Below are 20,006 nucleotides of genomic sequence, written 5' to 3' on the forward strand. Positions count from 1 at the left end.
TGGTTGTAACTCAATTATTTGCTTAATTCCTCACCAGGAATATAATTTCCCGCGACAGAGATCAGAACTGCTTCTTAGTGTTACATGTAAAACAATAAAAACATGAAAATTTAAGATGTCAGCATTCAAGATTAGTGTTCATGTTATGTGATGATTACTAATCAAAGTTTTTCACCCAATTCATGACCTCATAATTATAGCCCTCTGGTGAGCCATTAAAATGGGGCCAGTAGAAACAGGTTGTACAACCACCCCCTTCCTTTCGAGATAAAACGCTCTTTGTGTTCTTTGTTCACATGCTACTCTGTCCATGGTCTAATGCAGCAAACTAAATCTTGATCTAAATGATTCAGAAACTATTTCAGTAGGTGTGTGTGTACTCGTATGTATCTGTGTGGTTGTGTCATGGCATTGTAAGATGCAATAAAGGAGGGATATAATAAAGGGTAAAAAGATGGAAATGCAAATATTAATATTGGATTACAGGATATTTGCGCTCAGTTTCAAAAGGTAATACTGATTGGATTGTTCACCGGTCCTTACTTTGTTTTTCAAATGAATACTGACTTACCAAATGTAAATGCTCTGTATTTGTATAGCGCCTTTCTAGTCTTTTTTCGATCCACTCAAAGCACTTTCACATACATTCATTCACTGAGCCTGTGCTCAACAGAAACTAACATTCACACACATTCGTACACTGGTGGAACACCAGAGGCAATTCAGTTCAGTATCTTGCCCAAGGATACTTTGACATGGGGATTGAACCGCCAACCTTCCGATTAACGGGCAAACCCGCTCTACCTCCTGAGTCACAACCGCCCCTACCTACCACTGAATATACATATCCAGCTGCAAACACGTGAGCACAAGTTTTCCAATGTCCTCATTACTAAAATATCAAAGTGAAACTGCTGCGTCTGCATTAAAATTGCTTTCTGTGACCATAAAAATGTAGATTTCTCCATAAATACATAACTCATTCATACTTCCCAAAAATAAACCTCCCTCCCTGTTGACTTGAGGACAAGGTCATAATGCAATCGAGCAGTCCCAGCATGTCAACTGTGAACAACTGACCAAACCTTTAGGCACACAACATACACCCACAATAACTATATTTAAAGCATGGCTGACCTTGTTTCCACATTTGCAGTGCACAAGCCACTGCAGCTAGAGGAAAAGATGGTGGAACTATTTAATTTGGTACTCACCTATCTGGTCTTCAGGAATGAGGCTCTCAATTGGCGGCTCCAGCTCAGAGCTCTGTTGCAGGTAGCTCTTCATCTGAGTGATAAACTGGCGGAGAGTCTGCAGAAGCTCCAGTCCAGATGCATAGCTCTGCCAGGCCTGGGTGCCCGCACCCTCGCCCATGTAGCTCAGGAAGTCCTGCACCAGGCAGCCAAAGTATGAGCCTTTATCGCTGGACAACTCTACCACCCTGCGGATCGCCCTCTTCTCGGGCGTTAGCAGCGAGTTGAAAACCCCACTCATCTTGTGCAGGTGCCCTCGCAGGGCCTTCTGCAGGATCAGAGCACTGGCACTAGAGCGACGCTTTGTATGGTGGCCCGGTGGCATCATGGTGAGGTCCTGGTCACTCTCGAGGCTGACGCCATTGTCAGGCTCCTCTTCGTCCTCGTCATCCTCGTCAACCTCATCCTCCTCCATGCTGCAGTAAGGCAGTTGGGATGGTGGGAGGGAGAAGGGGAGGTGGGTGTTAAAATCAGCCACAGTGGGGGGACTAGGGTCATGTAAAGGAGGAAGGAAGAAGGCTGAAGACTGAGACAGATCCAGAGAGTCTGAGGAATCTGTGGAAAGGCTCATGTCACTTAGCCTCTGACCTCCGCTACTGCATTCCTCACCTGCTTCTTCTCCTGTCCTTTCTGCATGCTTTCTTGTAGTCATCAGTGACAGGTCTGGAGGACTGCTGGAGTCCTGGGCGGGGACCCTGGTAGTTTTACGCAGTTTGGCCCTAATGAGGGCTTTCTCAATATTGTGGTCCTCCAGTGCCAAGTGGCACTGGGCATCTTCCTGACTGGAGGATGGTGAGGCCCTGGTCTGACCGGGAGAGGATGAGAGAGATGATAGAGAGATGGGCAGGGATTGACAAGGAATGGATATGGGAGTACTGATGCTGAGTCTTTTGGGAGGGGAGGATGAGGGGCTGATGCTTAGTGAGGAGCCCAGATGAAAAAGGAGGCTGGCCCTCTCCTCTACCTTCTCCTTTGGGACATTGATCCAAGAGATCTTCTCTGGCATTCTGCGCTGTCGGACGGGAGGGGCTGAGTGTTGTGCCACAAAGCGAGGTGGGGGTGGACGAGGAGGTGGGGGGCTTGACACACTGTCTGCAGTACTCAGCTTCTGATTGCTGCTGCTGGTATCAATGTTACTGTCTTGTAACTCTGTGTTTCTGCCAAGGCTCTGCAGATTGCTTTGACCTGACAGGCTGCTGTCACTGTGATCAGCGCTACAGACCTGAGGACTGTCTCTACAAGAGCACCGAGTGTCCTGGTTGGTCGTTTCCAGGCTGTTGCTAATGGGTTCCTCCCTCAGGCCTTGATTTCTTGTGCTAGAGAGATTTGAAGTGGTGCTGTCGTCACCGTCTTGTTGGTGAACCTTTATGAAGAGGGGGTTGATGAAACAAAGTGCTCCGTTGGAGTGCCAACACTCAAGCAGCTCAGATGGGGTGCGAGTTCGAAGCCGAGGGCGTCCTGGGGTGGTTGCCAAAGAGACAGGCGGAAGTGGTCTGTTGGGAGCAGCTATTCCTGCCAAGGAGACTGAGCCCTTCCTCCTGTGGCACAACGGAGCATCCCAAAAGCCTGTGTGAGACAGAAAAATATAATATGTCTGATTTTCATTTATTTCAAGTTTATTTAACAGGGACAATGCACACTAATACATAAATCAATGTATAATGTGCAGAACTAGCCTGCTGTCCCTGGACAGATAGTAATAGGTCACACCTAAAAAGATAAAAGGATTAAAATAGTACAGTAATACAGGTCAAGCCCAATATAAGTAAAAATTGACTAGATCAACATAAAAACAAACACAGTTGGTCAATATCAACATCAGCACCAACACACACAAGCCAAACTGTAACAATGTATAATAGCAATGGCATACATTTTTGGACATGGTCAAAAAACAATATAGCTAGGACAATAAACAACAGAGGTTTAACCTATCTAAACAAAACCTTATAGGCATAGCACAAGAAGCACAGACAGACAGGATAGAAAAGACTTGGAAAAGATTTAGGGCCGCATTTACGTTTAAAGTTTTGCCCGTTTAAAAACGTGTGCAAACTTGATATCACCAGCAAATTAACACGTAAGCTGATCTACTAATGGTGTGCATGCAGAATGACGTCTTTCAAAAGTGCAAGATAGCACCTGTTGTTCATTTATTACTTGCCTTAATGAATATGCAGTTTGGGGCTGTTATTGTGCAAAGTAATGGGAGGGTAACATGCAAATATATTTATTTACTACACGCATTGTGATCCAACAAGCCAAAACGCAATTTCACATGAGTGCAACAGCATCTGTATTTAATATGTTTGAAAGGAAGGTGCAAACCACCAAGTGTTGCGCAGAGATGGCTGCTGTTATCATTGGCAGAAGGAGACACAGCCGTAATGAAAGAAGACGTAGAGAAATTAATATGAGATATTTTCTATATCCAACGTATTGAAATACAATTATTTATTCGATGAACTATATGAATAGAATAGTTATTTTTTGTATTTTCCTTTAGCTTTGGCAATACTGTTGTATTAAATTTCACGCCAATAAAGCAAATTATGTTTCGACCTGACTTCTTTTCTCCATGAGATGGAAAAATTTAGAAAGTTGCGTGGCACTGCGAAGAGCCCCCAACCGCAGTAGTGCATGGATCACGCGTAAAATTTATCCAGCCAGAGGGAACGATCACCAACTGTTCACAGCGCGCCAGTCGTAATAGCGACACAACCCATTGTAGGTATCGGAGAGGGAATGGGGCGTTGAGCTGTACAGGGACAGGAGATCACGGAGCAACCGGGCACGGTGTGGACGGTCGGTGATTATTCCCTCTGGCTGGATGAAGCATGATCTGCTGGCATTTCCTCGCATCTGGGTCATTCCAGCATACTGTACGTTTCTGCTGAGGTTTCCCAAAGCTGTTTTTCAGGTGTGTTGTACTTAGTGCAATCTCAGGCAGGTACATACGATTTCCACATACTCGGGACGCACTGAATGAAACAAACCAAGGTTTTTACGCAGTGGCTACTTTCCTCCTGACTCTCCATGGCGGTGACAGTGCATAGCATTTCTGAAAATATGCTAGAGTTAGTCAAAAAGGATCATTTTCATCTGTAGTCTCCAGCAGGCAATAGTACAAAGAGTACAAACGTAAAGAATAAAAGCACTGAAAATACAATCAACGATAAAACCTAAATATGTAGATACAGAGTCTGTGCTACATAAAAAAAACACTCTTATGACACACACAATTAACAAATAGCATAATAGCAGTATGTACAGAGCCTATGATAAGCAGCTGCGTGTGCAGTCGACTTACTTAGCTCTCCTTATTAGCTAGGCTCCTTACAAATTAATAACTTTTTAAAGCTGGGTCTCCAACATTAACAGCGTTCTGCTGGACAGATGTGTGCAGCTGTGTTCATGAGGGAGAGGAGAGCGAGCGAGAGAGTGAGAAAATGAGGGACGGGTGAGCGAGAAGGACAAGCAAGAGGATGTATGCGCTACGGCGCTCTGGAATCAAATACGATTTTAAATAGGCCTAGTAAAAAAATCAAAAATCTATATGTGGCGTCAGAGTTGATATTGTGGTGGGCCGCCATAAATAAATGAACTTATGGGAAACGCTGGTTCACACTTTTTATTTCTAATAAACCAAGCTCTTAATGTTGGCACAGTTTATGTGTTGCTGTAAATTGTTCCAATCCTGAGAGGCTCTGACAGAAAAAGTAGATTGGCCATATCTCCTCTAGTTGTTGGGCCGGTTTTTAATGTGATGTAAGTAGGAGTGGTGGAGGAGCCATATTGTGTAATATCGAGACACAGTCTACCGTATTTCATGGAGTTTGCATGTTCTCTCCGGGTACTCCGGCTTCTTCCCACCATCCAAAGACATGTGGACTAGGTTGATTGGTGACCCTAAATTTGTGTGAGTAGTTGTCTGTCTATTTGTGACCCTGCAATGGACTGGCGACCTGTCCTGGGTATACCCCGCATTTCGCCCGACCCTGTACACAGGATAAGCGGTTGACGATGGATGTTTACATGTTAAGTTGTTGACATTGTAAATCTATTAAATTAACATAATCTATTTAGGAAAGGTATTTTAACCCACATACAGAACAGCTTTCAATATTGTTCCTGTTCTAAGTGTAGTTTATTCAGGAAAGGGGTCCAAATAATTTTCAAAATCAATATTGGCTCTTTTTCACTTTAATTACGGCATCGGCTTCCTAAAACCCACCCTCGGGCCCTAGCAAATGCCAAAGAAATATTTTTTTCAAATGCTTCACTCCAACAGCAATAATTACAGTGTGAAGGTGACTGTATGTGTATGTGGAATGTAACTCTAGTTATTCTCTATGTAACCCCCAAAACTCTGGTACATCTTGAACCATGTGTTGTGTATCAGTTTAGCCCCTACCAACAATAAAACTGTCAGTTGTCAGCTATTTGTTTTCCTGCTGTTCTTTTTTTATAGCTGACAGTTTTATAGACTCAAACCAAACTGTTATACCACAGTGAGCGGCAGAAAGAAATAATATGCTGACAAATCATTAACTTATGCCAACTCATCCACTCCCAATGACTCAATAGTCCTGTAATAGTAATAGTCCTGTAAGTCCTACAATTACAACCAGTCTCAGAAAACTCAATGCTGCTTTGTGCAAAATCACTGCTCTCTACCTTTGCAGTCTGAGAGGGTAGACCTGTCAGGGAGGATTTTTCCAGGAAATGAGAGGACAAGCGCACTGAATTACTGTAACAACAGTTACAAGAATCCAAGAATAGAATCCAAGCGTACCAGACAGAGCAAAACAAGACATACACACACCAGTGGGAACAATACAACATGAACAATAGGAGTTCCAGTCACAGAGCAGCTCCTTCACACAGCTACAGAGCAGAAAAGAGTGCAACAATACTCACTGTGATCTCAGCGATGCAAATGTGAGCTGTTAATCTCACACTCCGTGTAATTTCTCTGTACAGTTCGGATGGTACAGCAGAAGACACAGTGCTGTATCTGCACAAGCTGAAACTTGACTAGCTTCTCTGGCTCCCTCAGGCTCAATCTGTGTTATGACTCATTCGTCTGTGGGCTGGCACAGTATTCCCGCCTCCCTCCCTTTCAGTTGAAGTCTCTCTCTCTCCCTCCTGACACAGAAAGCTTTTTCCTATTTCCTACAGTACAAAGTTTATTCTCTCTATTAAAATTCTTTTTCTCTGTTACATGCTTTTATTACTGTATAAACTATACTGCTATTTACTGTAATATTAGATACAGTTGATAATTACAGTACAATTTTTTCTTGACACTTGTAATTCTGTGGAATCGTTTTGATTACTCAGTTATATGTACAGGCATGTTCACACAAGTACATGCAAAGCACACCAAAGCGCTACAGTGTTTGAACACACACACACGCGCGCGCACACAAACACACGGTACACCTGGGGCAGAGAGGTATGTGGTTTGGAGTGGTTGATGTTAGTCCTGGGAAAGTCAAAGGTAAGTCAGGGATAACTTGTAGAGAGATATGACAGCTGAGCTGGAGCTAAAAATACAGAGCTAACACACTGTAGGGGACATGAAGTGAATCACTTTGCCTTCTTCTGGAGCTGAGAATATTTCAGAAACTTAATTATTGACTGGAGGAATGTAGTATTTACATCAAATAGGTGGCTCAAATAAACATACTTATTACATGCAATTGTGGGCAGCATTTGTCTTTTTATTGACTTTTACCATGCTCCAACACTTGAGCTCAGTTATAAAAAGTAAAAATCATCTTAACTGCTATCTGGCTGAGTCTGTTGGTTTTACTATAAAAATAACTTTAAACTTGAAAACTTATCAAGTTTAAAGTTCTTCACACTGTCCATCAGTGTGACCATATAAAGTTAGGAAAAATATACTAATTTTCAGTTTGTTGTTTAAATGGTGGATTAGCTGTTTTAAAATTGACATTAGATTTTGGAAAACAGCAGGAGCCTCTGACCTGACAAGATAAGCCAAACCTGCAGCAGAGGAAAGTAGATCTTATCAAGCCCTTACTTACGACACTTGTATTGTAGCTGAGCCAGGACTATTCAGGGACAACCCTGTTTCTCCAAAATTTAACCTACTAGTAAACTCTAACCAGTATACTGACAATAAACATCAGTATATCAAACATTTTACTGAAAAGCACAGACGAGCTGCTAAATATGAGATGGCGTGCATGCAGTTTAGCTAATGCGTAATACATTTTTCATGAAAACAATGCCATAAATATCCTATTCATTTTGCAAGTATCACTGTCAACAAGTCACCAAAAGCCAATGCATTTCATTTATTTCAGGTATTTGTTCCACTAAATACAAAACAGAAGACGTTGACCTTTGAAATACGAGTTTGACAAATAATCTTAATTCAAGATCCACTTTTTACTTTTTGTGGAGCTGTTATCTGCATCATGTGGCCTTCATGAAAACCGCTTCATGATGTTGATTTGAAGTTTGAATTTAAATAAAATTCTTAATTAGTTCTACAAGTGCTGATAGTGTGTTCTGACCTCGTAGTGAGGTAGGCTAACTCAGCCTACTTCTTCTGGATGTGCGTGGGTGGAAATCACTTTACACGACAAGGAATCTCCATTTATGAACTTTACTGAACTTCAGCAGGTGAGTACAGAGATGCAGCTGTTTACTCCAGAGAAGGCAGTTATGCTGGGTTGTGGCTAAACTCGTGGTAAGTATCAGAATTTGGGTTTAATCAAATTCTGACAACCCAATGTAGAGGAAAAACATAGGCTTGGTGGTATCCAGTGTAGAAATACTGATCAGTTTCTGGGAATGTGGGATAAATAGTTTGGGGGAACATGTTTTTCTCAGATGTCTCCATTTGGGGGTCTCCATAGTAGCTGGGATAAACTGGTCCTGCCAAGCTTCTCACACTTCAACTTAATAACTTGATAATGAACGTAAGCGCCTTCAAAAGGCATCACAAAACACAAACAGTATCCTTAATCAAACTGTCATTACAGGTGGAGAGCCATATAACAGGTAATTAAGTTATAATGAGTCAACAGTACTTTTCTCATGTTTCCCTGCCATAAAGGTTGTTCTTATGTCAGTCAGAACTGATTCATAAGCCGGAACCCTTTAATAGAAAATACAGAGAAGATGCATGTCTGTAGGTCTGTATATAATTTTAGTATATAATAATGTTTGCCTTTACAGGTGCTGGTCATATAATTAGAATATCATCAAAAAGTTGATTTATTTCAGTAATTCCATTCAAAAAGTGAAACTTGGATATTATATTAATTCATTCATTACACACAGACTGATATATTTCAAATGTTTATTTCATTTAATTGTGATGATTAAAACTGACAACTAATGAAAACCCCAAAATCTGTATCTCAGAAAATTAGAATATTGTGAAAAGGTTCAATATCGAAGACACCTGGTGCCACACTCTAATCAGCTAATTAACTCAAAACACCTGCAAAGGCCTTTAAATGGTCTCTCAGTCTAGTTCTGTAGGCTACACAATCATGGGGAAGACTGCTGACTTGACAGCTGTCCAAGAGACGACCATTGACACCTTGCACAAGGAGGGCAAGACACAAAAGGTCATTGCTAAAGAGGCTGGCTGTTCACAGAGCTCTGTGTCCAAGCACATTAAAAGATTGTGAAACAAAACCCATTCAAAAATGTGGGGGAGATTCACAAAGAGTGGACTGCAGCTGGAGTCAGTGCTTCAAGAAGCACCACGCACAGACGTATGCAAGACATGGGTCGTATTCCTTGTGTCAAGCCACTCTTGAACAAGACACAGCCTCAGAAGCGTCTCGCCTGGGCCAAAGACAAAAAGGACTGGACTGCTGCTGAGTGGTCCAAAGTTATGTTCTCTGATGAAAGTAAATTTTGCATTTCCTTTGGAAATCAAGGTCCCAGAGTCCGGAGGAAGAGAGGAGAGGCACAGAATCCACGTTGCTTGAAGTCCAGTGTAAAGTTTCCACAGTCAGTGATGGTTTGGTGCTGGCGCGTTGATAAGACGCTTGCCTTTGGTGTGGGAGACCTGGGTTCGATTCCCACTGTGAGACAGCTACCCTTGAGTCCCTGAGCAAGACACTTAACCCCTAGTTGCTCCAGAGGCACGCAACCTGACATTTATAGCAGTTGTAAGTCGATAAAAGCGTCAGCTAAATGAATAAATGTAAATGTTTGGGGTGCCATGTCATCTGCTGGTGTTGGTCCACTATGTTTTCTGAGGTCCAAGGTCAACGTGGCCATCTACCAGGAAGTTTTAGAGCACTTCATGCTTCCTGCTGCTGACCAACTTTATGGAGATGCAGATTTCATTTTCCAACAGGACTTAGCACCTGCACACAGTGCCAAAGCTACCAGTACCTGGTTTAAGGACCATGGTATCCCTGTTGTTAATTGGCCAGCAAACTCGCCTGACCTTAACCCTATAGAAAATCTATGGGGTATTGTGAAGAGGAAGATGCGATACGCCAGACCCAACAATGCAGAAGAGCTGAAGGCCACTATCAGAGCAACCTGGGCTCTCATAACACCTGAGCAGTGCCACAGACTGATGGACTCCATGCCACGCCGCATTGCTGCAGTAATTCAGGCAAAAGGAGCCCCAACCAAGTATTGAGTGCTGTACATGCTCATATGTTCATACTTTTCAGTTGGCCAACATTTCTAAAAATCCTTTTGTATTGGTCTAAAGTAATATTCAAATTTTTGGAGATACTGAATTTGGGGTTCTCATTAGTTGTCAGTTTTAATCACAATTAAATGAAACATTTGAAATATATTAGTCTGTGTGTAATGAATGAATATCCAAGTTTCACTTTTTGAATGGAATTACTGAAATAAGTCAACTTTGATATTCTAATTACATGACCAGCACCTGTAGTTTCACTGTAGCATCCAGTCTGCCCTGTCCAACATGAGAGGCTCTCGCTCCTTGACATCTCATTCCTCTGCTACCTTGTTTTGTCTCCAGCCACCACTTGATCTTCCACATGTCTGACTAGACAGTCGCAGGAGGAGGCAGAACTGCCGCAAAGCACTGTCCGCTTCCTTTCACCACTCATGTTAACTAACTGACCCATCGCTAAGCCACGCCCCTCTTAGTTACTGTTGTGTAAGTCCAACAAACTGTCGGATCGGTCAGATTTATCACGGCGCTGCCACTGTCTATAACTGCACTCCCTGGAGAAATATTGTCAAATTTTTGGTAAAAATTAAAAAAGCTATCTCAGAAAGGAGACAAAGGTTTGCATACATTTGAAGGTTGTATTCAAGTTGTCAAACTGATGAACCAAAAGCTAAAGCCAACCAATCTCAGAGTAAAAGTGAACCATAGCAACACTGACAATTGAGACAAAGGACAACGATATTAAGGACTAACACGGTTCCTGTAAAACCGGGTAGGTCTCTATTCGCACTTACAATCATTAAAATGTAAAAACAATTGGGTAACGTTACATTCAGCAGGAATTTAGCTAGCTAACATTACATTAGGAACAATCCACAGCCTACATTTTTCTGAATTTGTTTTAGGTTTTGGAAAGGGAATAAATTTTTTAGATGTGGAATTGTTGGTGGTTGAAAGCTTTTTGCTGGTTGCACAATTTACAACGGAGGACAATGTTCTTTGCATCTTATGTTACGTTCAGACTACAGGCCAAAGTGACCCAAATCCAATTTGTTTGCTGATATGTGACTCAGATCTGATTTTTTTATATCAGGGTGAACAGGCCAGGTCACACTGAATCTGATCTTTTCCAGTTCGGATTTGGGCCACTTTCATATGTGGTCCAAATCCAATACAGATTTTTAAATGTGACACACAGAAACTGTAATGAATTTCATGTAAAGGACAGAAAGTTGTGACCATTGGTCATAATTCTGGAGAGATGTGACCCTGGGAATAAATAGGGAGAGGGAAAACGGGAGTCTCAGTTAAATTCGGGAGGGTTAGCAAGAGGGGCGTGACGAGACATTTAACCCACGAGACAAGATTCGAGATTGGTTTCAACAGATCGAGACGAGATTTTTACGCTAATTTTAAGAAATCTTTAGTGCTTAATTATATAAAAATTTTGAGTATTAAATACTTAAATTACAGTCTGCATTCTGAAGAATTTTTCTGCACCACTATTGGGAAAATGTTTTTATGTAAAGAGAAACAAAATTCAAGTGGCAGGTGACAATTCAAAATCTATAGCCTAACTGTAACCGAATATAATGCAGTTTCAGTCATTCTGTGCTGCTATCACATCAGTTTCTCCTGTAGATCAGCTTGTTTAATATCTCTGCTGAGTCATGATTTAGTCTTTACTCCTTTTGTGTCTTCATATGGGGAATAAACCTCTTTAAATGTGACTGTGGCACCTTTTCACCATAATGATAAATTATTAAATTTTTATTCAGTTAGAAACTCCTGGACTTTGTTAGCTCATGTTTCAGCAGCTTTTCTGCTCATGTTCAAAACTTTCTGCACATCTGTGCCAACGTCATCATTTAATGAGAAGTCTTAACTTCTGTACAACAGCGTGTGGTGTATGATTTTATTCTTCTGCACATGCGGGTCACTTTTAGGCTGTGGGCAGCTCACATTGAAGTCTGATATGGGCCACATTTAAATAATAATTTGAACTGTCAAAAACAAAATCAGATCTGGTGAAAAGAAAATTAAAGGCCTGCGGTCTGAATGTAGCCTTAGGCTGTGACAAACCCATATGAAGCAACAGGGTTGGGGATTAATGGATTACATGTAACGGCGTTACGTAATTAGGATACAAAAATAAAGAAAAAAAATTGTATTCAGTTACAGTACAGAAAAAAAAGATGTAATCAGATTACAGGTACATTTAGCAAAAATGGGGATTACACATGAGGATTACTTTAAGAAGAAACTTTCCATGAAAGTGGAGTGCTATTTGCTATTTACGTGTTTCCTGTAAAAACACAAAGCTAGGAAGTGATTTGTCGCAGATATTGATCAGCGTGTACGAAGGTGGTTTTCTTGCCAGTTTGGCTCTTGTCACCCCAGGGCCGAGTCAACTAATGAGGCTGTGTTCGGTCCTGTTCATGTTGTGTTCACTGGGAGGCTGGTTAGCACAGTTTCGTTGCCCGCTTGCCCGGCACCGCTCCCCGCAATCATTCCCCGCCGGGTACCCCCGCCCCTGGCCTGAAAACCTCCATTAGTAAAGTTGTAAACCTAAGCACACGTTCTGGTGCTCCGAGTTCCCAATACGGGCCGAGTAAACTAATTTGTCCAGTAGCTGCAGGGTAACTGAGCTAAAGTTAATTAGATAATGGCAGCTAGTTAGCAGCAGCTAGCTGACTTGCTACAGCAACAAGTAAAGCTATCTGTCCATCAGGGAACTCCATAAATCACAGAGTTGAGGCAGAGCAGCCACGGAACATTAGAGAAAAAAAAGGATATTTCCATCGAATGATCCAGTTTCAGCAAAATCAGTTGTGCTTTGTACAGTAATCAGTGGTACCTGGTCCCTGAAACACTATTTTTCAGCAGCATTATAAAAATTAAGAAAGCTTTTCATTGGAAACTAAATCAATACAGGCAGGTGATTCATCAATGTTTTAAATAGTTTTCCAGGAAATGACACACTGTCACGTTCAGTGATGTGGAGGCAGGTTATAGGACCCAAACGCAGGACACGAAGACTAGCGGGTGCAGTTCAGAGTTTTATTTAAAAGCAACAAAAAGCGAGCACACTTACAAACTGAGTGGCCAATTGATTCCAAAAACAAAGGTTTTCCAACAGAAATCCAACATCCAAAATCCCAAAACGAGCAGGGAAACACGACGAGTATGGCTGACAACACACTGCAACACAGGGTGACAACATATAATGACCCGACAAAGACAGAAACACCAGGTACATATACAGGGACTAACGAGCAGGGCGGGAGCAGCACAGGTGACAGACATGAGGCTAACGAGGCACAGGCAGGGAGAGAGAGAGCAGGGGAAAACAGACAGACATGCAGAGGGATCACTGGGGTAACAGACATGACAAGGGTTACTGAACACTAGATGACAGACAAGACAGAACCCCAAACCCAACAGACCAAAATAACATAATAAAGCTGACTAAACTCAAAAAAGGTACAAAAAAATGACATGACAGACAGGCAGAGTGTGACTCACACTCTAAAATATCATCAAGAATATCTACAAAACAATATTTTGTCATTGATGGGCCAGATCCTGCCAGATGACGTACAGGCCCAGTGCATCATAAAAACATTTAAACATCGATTTTGATTTCATGGGAATGGGTTATTTTCTAATTGTATGTTTCTATAAAAATCCACTGAGCATACATTGCATCTTTGATACTCTGTCTTTATTTGCGTATTTGGTATTGAAGTAATCCAAAGTAACTAAAAGTAATCAGGTTACATTACTTTTATTTTGTGGTACTTGGATTACGTTACCGATTACATTTAACAAGTAATTGTACCGGATTACATTTTTTAAATAATCCTCCAACCTGGAATGTCAATACTCACAGCTGTGGAAAGAACTCCTCTCCCTCGTTCTCCATTCTTCCTCTGGCTTTTTGGCTAGCAGCTGACTTGAACAATATAAAGTTTCTGCTAAAGCAGTAACACAGCATTGCTTGGATTATTAACTACTATAACTGTTTTGGAAATAGTAATCACTTACAATACTAGTTGCTGGGGAAAGTAATATTGTATATAAATGTTTAATTCAGTGTATGATAATATATTCAATTCATTGTGTGTCATCCTGAACTCATTAAGAGGCTGTCAGGCCAAAGGACAGTCTGAGTACACTATACATACTAGCTCAAAGCAGAGTCACAGCACCTGAATAGAAAGGTCACTGAGTGGAAAATGAAAAGGGAAGTGGTGTGGAAGATAACTCCAACAACACCCACACAGTTTTAAACCACTCTCTGCGCCTCAACTAATTTAACCAACAATGTATGTGGTATATACACTATACTGCCAAAGGTTTTGGGTCACCTGCCTTTACATGCACATTAGGTTAATGACATCCCATTCTTAACCAAGATGGCGCAGCAGACAGCTGTCTCTGGATTACGCTCCGTAGTGCATTTTTTTTATTTTTATAAATTCTGTTTTCTGCTGTCCTTCTCTGGAAACATTTACCAGAGAAGAGCTCTTAAATATTGAACTTTCAACTGCTCACACTATTCCACCACTCTTTATTTAACCTGGAACTTTCTGATTTATTAGTTGGAGGAGCAGCAGCTCTGTACGGGATCTACCGCAGAAGGGGGAAACCTAACCCTAACCCTAACCCTGCCATTGATAATCTTAAACAACAACAAATCATCATCATCTAGCAAACCTGGGCCAGTGCACACTCTATTCACTTTCTACAAATACAGCTCCGCTCTGACAGCTGTTAGGAAGCTTCAACTCATCTTATCAAATGAAACAGTTCCTTCACTCATGGTTTCAGTGGTAAACCACCACAACACCGGACAAACACCAGGAAATGAAACATTACATTACTCATCCAAAGAAGATCACATAGAATAGCCTACATGTGAGAGAGTTCAGAGATACAGTAGTTTTGGGGAACACTTTCCCCTCCATCGGGGGGGGTAGTACTTTCCAAATGTACCGGTACTTTGGGGGGTGGGGCTTGCCTTGTAGTGAAATTCTCAATGGACGAGTAGGCTACTGGCTTTAACTGGATAATGTCGGCTGTTTTTCTACAACTGCTCGTCTCTTTTCCACCTTTGTTTGCAAACCAATAACAATCAACAGTCGAATAGCCACACAAGTCTCGCTGATGTCCTCCTGAGATCATATGTTGGCATTAAATATATTGGAAATAGCAGCCAGTGTGCAGCGATGCGTTTGCGCTAAATACTGGGTCCTGAGTTGTTATTATCCACACATGTCTTGCCGATGTCCATCTGTCGGCATTAAATTTATAGCTGAGAAATTGCAGCCAGCTGCAGCGGTGTGTTTACAGTGAACAGCTGATGGAGATATGCTAAATACTGGGTCCGAAGTTGTTGTTTTAAGTTTTAATCTGCCAGGAAGTTTCTACATGGACTACATGTTTCCACAGTTGGGAGCATGAAATTGTCCAAAATGTCTTGGTGTGCTGAAGCATTAACTATCCTTTCACTGGCCAAACCCAACCCATGAAAAACAGCCCCATACCATAATCTCCCCTTTCACCAAACTTTAGACTTGGCACAATGCAGTCAGGCAAGTACCCTTCTCCTGGCAACTGCAAAACCCAGACTCATCCATCGGATTCCCAGTCAGAGAATTGTGACTCGTCACTCCAGAAAACAAGTCTCCACTACTCTAGTGTCCAGTGGTGGCATGCTTTACACCACTCCATCTGATCACTTTGCATTGCACTTGGTGAAGGCTTTAATGCAGCTGCTCGGCCATGAAAAGCATTCCATGAAGCTCTCTACACTGTTCTTGAGCTAATCAGTCAATCGGTCTCTCTCTCTGTCTCTCTCGATGCTTCCAAAGAAGGAAGAAGGAGCCTGATTCGACTGCCAATCTCACCGCTGAATCTTTGCAGAGGCGTTAGAAAACGATCCCCCCTTTATTGGGGTGCACAATGTCTGATTTTACACTGCAATTTGTAAATATTATTGGCCGTTTTGTGGTAATTCTTTCTAAAAGGAATCAATGAATGAAGCATGATTATTTTTATCTATTGTGTAAGTTAGTAGTCAAGAAATTTCATTTTCATACTTGACTTTCAGCCTGCAAACAGTTCACTCATTCCCACAACTGCATACTTGTCATCCAAATATATTGAGAGAACAAACCTGTTCCAAGTTTAGCAACCTCCTCAAGATAAGCAGACGTTCTGGCAGACGCGATGGCCTCTGGAAGCTTCAGAGTGAAGGGTAACACGTCCCTAAGAAAGAGAGAAAAGGTGGAGTGAAAAGGAGAAATATTCAGTCAACAAAGAAAAGGAAAATGAAGTGAAGGAGGCAGGACTGAACCCTATTCCTAAAAGTTTGAGTCACTGCTTTGGAAAATAGGAGCGTGTCTTGGCCTGGGTGTGTGGTGTTGGCTGAACCAAAGGGTAATATGTGCCTACTGCTCTTCTCCCTGTGGGTCTTTTACAAGTCCTTTAAAAGTTTTTTCACAGTTTCCAAAGACTTCTAAAGGCTTTAGTCAAACAAACCTGAGTGATCATAGCTGAAAATTCTGCCTACAGATTTCTGAAGGAATCATCTCTCAGTGAAACCTATAACCTTTAAATGTGATAAATGACTGAGCCTGACCAATATGGGTTTTTGAGGGCCGATGCCGATATTAAAGTGAAAAGACCCGATTTATGAGGCAATATTGATTTTGAAAATTAGGGTAGTATAACCCTTTCCTGTATAACATTTACAACACACCAATAGTGAAAGCAGTTCTGTATGTGGGCTATAACACCTTTCCTAAATGGATTATGTTAATTAAAAAGATTAGTCTCAAAAACTTTTGCACAGCAATGAATATTTGCTGCTAGGAGGTGCAAATTTTTCAGCCATCTGTAAACAGAGAGTGAGAGAGTCGCATATTCACATCAAGTTTCTCTTTACCAGCACTCTTTAATTCTAACCAGAGCTACGAGAAACCATTTCTCAACCACCATCTCGCTCTAAAACATGCAGTCTATGATACAGTGACCTGCTGTTGAATGCATCTAAAGCCTAGTTCACACTACACGATTTTTAGCCTGATTTGCCGCTCGGAGAGCTCGGCAACCGTCAGGCTATGACCGGAAGTCTCTCTGTAGCTCAAACGTTCCCTGCTACCTGCGTGTGCTAATCCATTCTTTCACTCATATTCTTTGCCTTTATAATTACTCTTTATGATAAACAGCTGTTTTGTCTGTAGGTTCGCGTCATTTCACGTACGTTTTCTTGATGAAACGTGGTTTGAGACCAGCGTCGGGTGACAGAGTCCTTATCAGCTGGTGTACTGTGTACCAATCAGTCACGTAGTGTGAACGCCACAACGACTTCAAGACTCCCATCACAAGACTGCAAGTTGTGTAGTGTGAACGGCACGGCGATCAGCCAACGCTGAAAGTCGTGTAGTCTGCACGAGCCTTAATACTACATGACTGTCTACAAAGAGGACTTGCAACTTTAAGATTTCATTTCACTATAACTACAAATGAACTACATTTGAAAGATGAGCTAGATAACTTTGTCTGGCAGGAAGCCATGTTAGTTACTTGTTCAGCTCACATTTATTTTTAAATTATTTTAAAAAATGATGCAACATTTAACGTGACATCATTAACATGCTGAATTAGCTATTAACAGTTCCTGTTGCAGTGTACCAATGGGTGTACAGACAATCACTGAATTACCTAATACTAGGGGTGTGACGAGACACTTAGCTCACAAGCGATTGTAACACTATTTTTAAGAAATCTTCCATGTATAATTATGTGAACATTTTGACACTTATTTTCCTGCATTCTAGTGAAATATCTGCACCAATTTCAGGGATCAACTTTTCTCATGTAATATCATCCCTGCTTAGTCAACACACATGCATGCGTGATTTAGTCTTTTCTCCTCTTTGTGTCTTTGTTTGGGAAAGTAACCTCTTTCAATGTGCATGTGGCACCTCAATGATAAATTAATTAAAATTCAGTTAGAAACTTTAACCTAGACTTTAATAGCTTCTATGTTTCAGCAGGTTTTCTGCACATTCAGAATCTCTCCCAAAATCTGTGTTCTCAGGTGTATAAAAGAATATTACAAGACTAACGGCATCATTTAATGAGAATTAACACCCCCCCACACACACACACACACACTTCTGGCAAGAGATTCAGCAGCTTGAAGAGCTTCTGACCAAGACCTTATGGTCTTTCCCTTAGCACCGCGAGACTGCGCCAAAGAGAGCCCTAAAGAGAGAATATCTAGCAGCAAGTTCCACCAATGGTATAGTGATAGAGTGTGTGGTGGTTTGCACCATATTACTTTATTTGCAGCAGTTAGGGTGGAAAGCCTAATTCTTTTTTCATGCACAGACATTGGAATGTGTGATGTATGTATGATAATGCAACATTTGTTGAAGTGAGTATTGTTGGTTGCAAAAAGCATTTTGGCTGGTTTAAATGGAACTTCTGCATAAATTAGATCTTGAAATATGTGGATAAACTGGATTTTCTTCCAGAGCTCACATTCCCAAACAGAGCAAGCATGTGGCTCAGTTTTTAGATGATAATGCAATGTTCACTTGATTACTATCACGTTTTTCACTGCATGGGAAAATTCATGTGTGGCATAGCGTGTGAAACATCTTCAACCAAGTCCAGTTGACCTCGATTAATGCTTGGGGAAGACAAGCATATTTTCATGTACAGGGTGATGAAAATGATGTTAGATTCACTGATATTATAAATTCCAGGACAACACACAAAAGCATATACCTTCGTCAACCCTGTTACCACTGAAATGGTAACAGGGTTGACAGTAACAGGGTTGACGCAAAATGTTATTGCCAGCCACTACTAGCCTTGTGGTAAATGTCATGACACCACATGGTGATCATTCATGAGAGGCTTGTTATGTTATATGTACATTTACAAAAAATAAATAACTTTTTAACATGTGTTGTGGTAACAGTGTTGACACACTGAGCTCGTCCCACTCCGTGAGACATTACATAACTCAAAAAAAATCCATTAAAAAGGGAGGTGACAATTACTAATCTTTTACCATAAACTTCATAAAAAGGCAAGTGATGTCACTTCCTGGAAATTATGCAACTTTTGAAGCAGTCCATCAGCTTTAAAGGGGTGTTTTGATTATAAGTAACTGGGTTGACAACAACATGGGGACCCCAACTAAATTGTTGTTTTTGCAATATTTTAGACATATTAAGAATAAAACCCCTTCATGAGTAATGAAACAACACTTGAGGCTTTATATAGGTTTAAATTTTTTTATGATAGACTTTTTTGGCCTCAATAGCAAGTAGAAAAATCATACTGAGGGACAGGCCATTTAACATTTCTTCAAGATGCTTTGCACAAAAGTGATTAAAATCCTTTAAAAACAAAACAGAAATAATTTATTCTTATATTATGAGACATTATGGAAACTAAATTATAATATATTTTGTATTATGGTTTATTAAGAGTTAGAGCTTTTTTCCCCCCTGAGGGACGTAAAATGGCACGTTTCGTATAATGACCCATATATTGTTTCTATGATTTCTGGATGTTTATTCATGAAGGACAGATAATCATATCCTCAAAAGTGTAACTCTTATGTAACTTAATCTAAATATTATCTTTCTGTGTGTTCAGATCTGCATTTCTTTCTGTTATCAGTTCTTTCAGACTGAAACTCACCTGCTGATGCAGCAGAAAGCCACCAGATGGAAAAGGTCTGCAAAGCTCAGGCGTGATCCCTCCAAAGAGAAAGCTGTAGAAGCACAGAACATGATCAAGGCACAACAAACCACAGAAAACTGTCAGAGGGAAAGCATTAAACACCGTCTGGTCATTTCTTTACAGTTTAGGGTCAAAGCTTCTGGGACTGGATTAAACGTGACAAAGATCAGCATGTGGACAGAGATAACAGGCGTGTGTGTGTACTGTATTAGAGAAAGAAGATGAGATGTGCTCACAGTAAGAGGTGAAAAGAAAGAAAAGGAAGAGTTTCAGACTATATCCCTCATACATTTTACAGTCATGCATACATTTGTATCCAA

The 20,006-nt window shown here is 41.1% G+C and overlaps 1 protein-coding gene across 1 annotated transcript; it reads right to left on the reverse strand.

Moving 5' to 3' along the window:
- Nucleotides 1-747: 747 nt before the first annotated feature.
- LOC119884226 (ras and Rab interactor 2-like) lies at nucleotides 748-19,717 on the reverse strand (the record flags this gene model as incomplete). The annotated part of the gene is given in 3 exon segments (XM_038694694.1): nucleotides 748-2,819; nucleotides 16,094-16,185; nucleotides 19,645-19,717. Coding segments are annotated over 3 exon segments (1,790 nt in total), but the record flags the coding sequence as incomplete, so codon positions are not given.
- Nucleotides 19,718-20,006: the final 289 nt, after the last annotated feature.

The sequence above is a fragment of the Micropterus salmoides genome, unplaced genomic scaffold (assembly GCF_014851395.1).
Source record: "Micropterus salmoides isolate LMB-PRFRI ecotype aquatic unplaced genomic scaffold, ASM1485139v1 Ms_hic_scaffold_3289, whole genome shotgun sequence".
In the NCBI taxonomy this organism is placed as follows: Eukaryota; Metazoa; Chordata; class Actinopteri; order Centrarchiformes; family Centrarchidae; genus Micropterus; species Micropterus salmoides.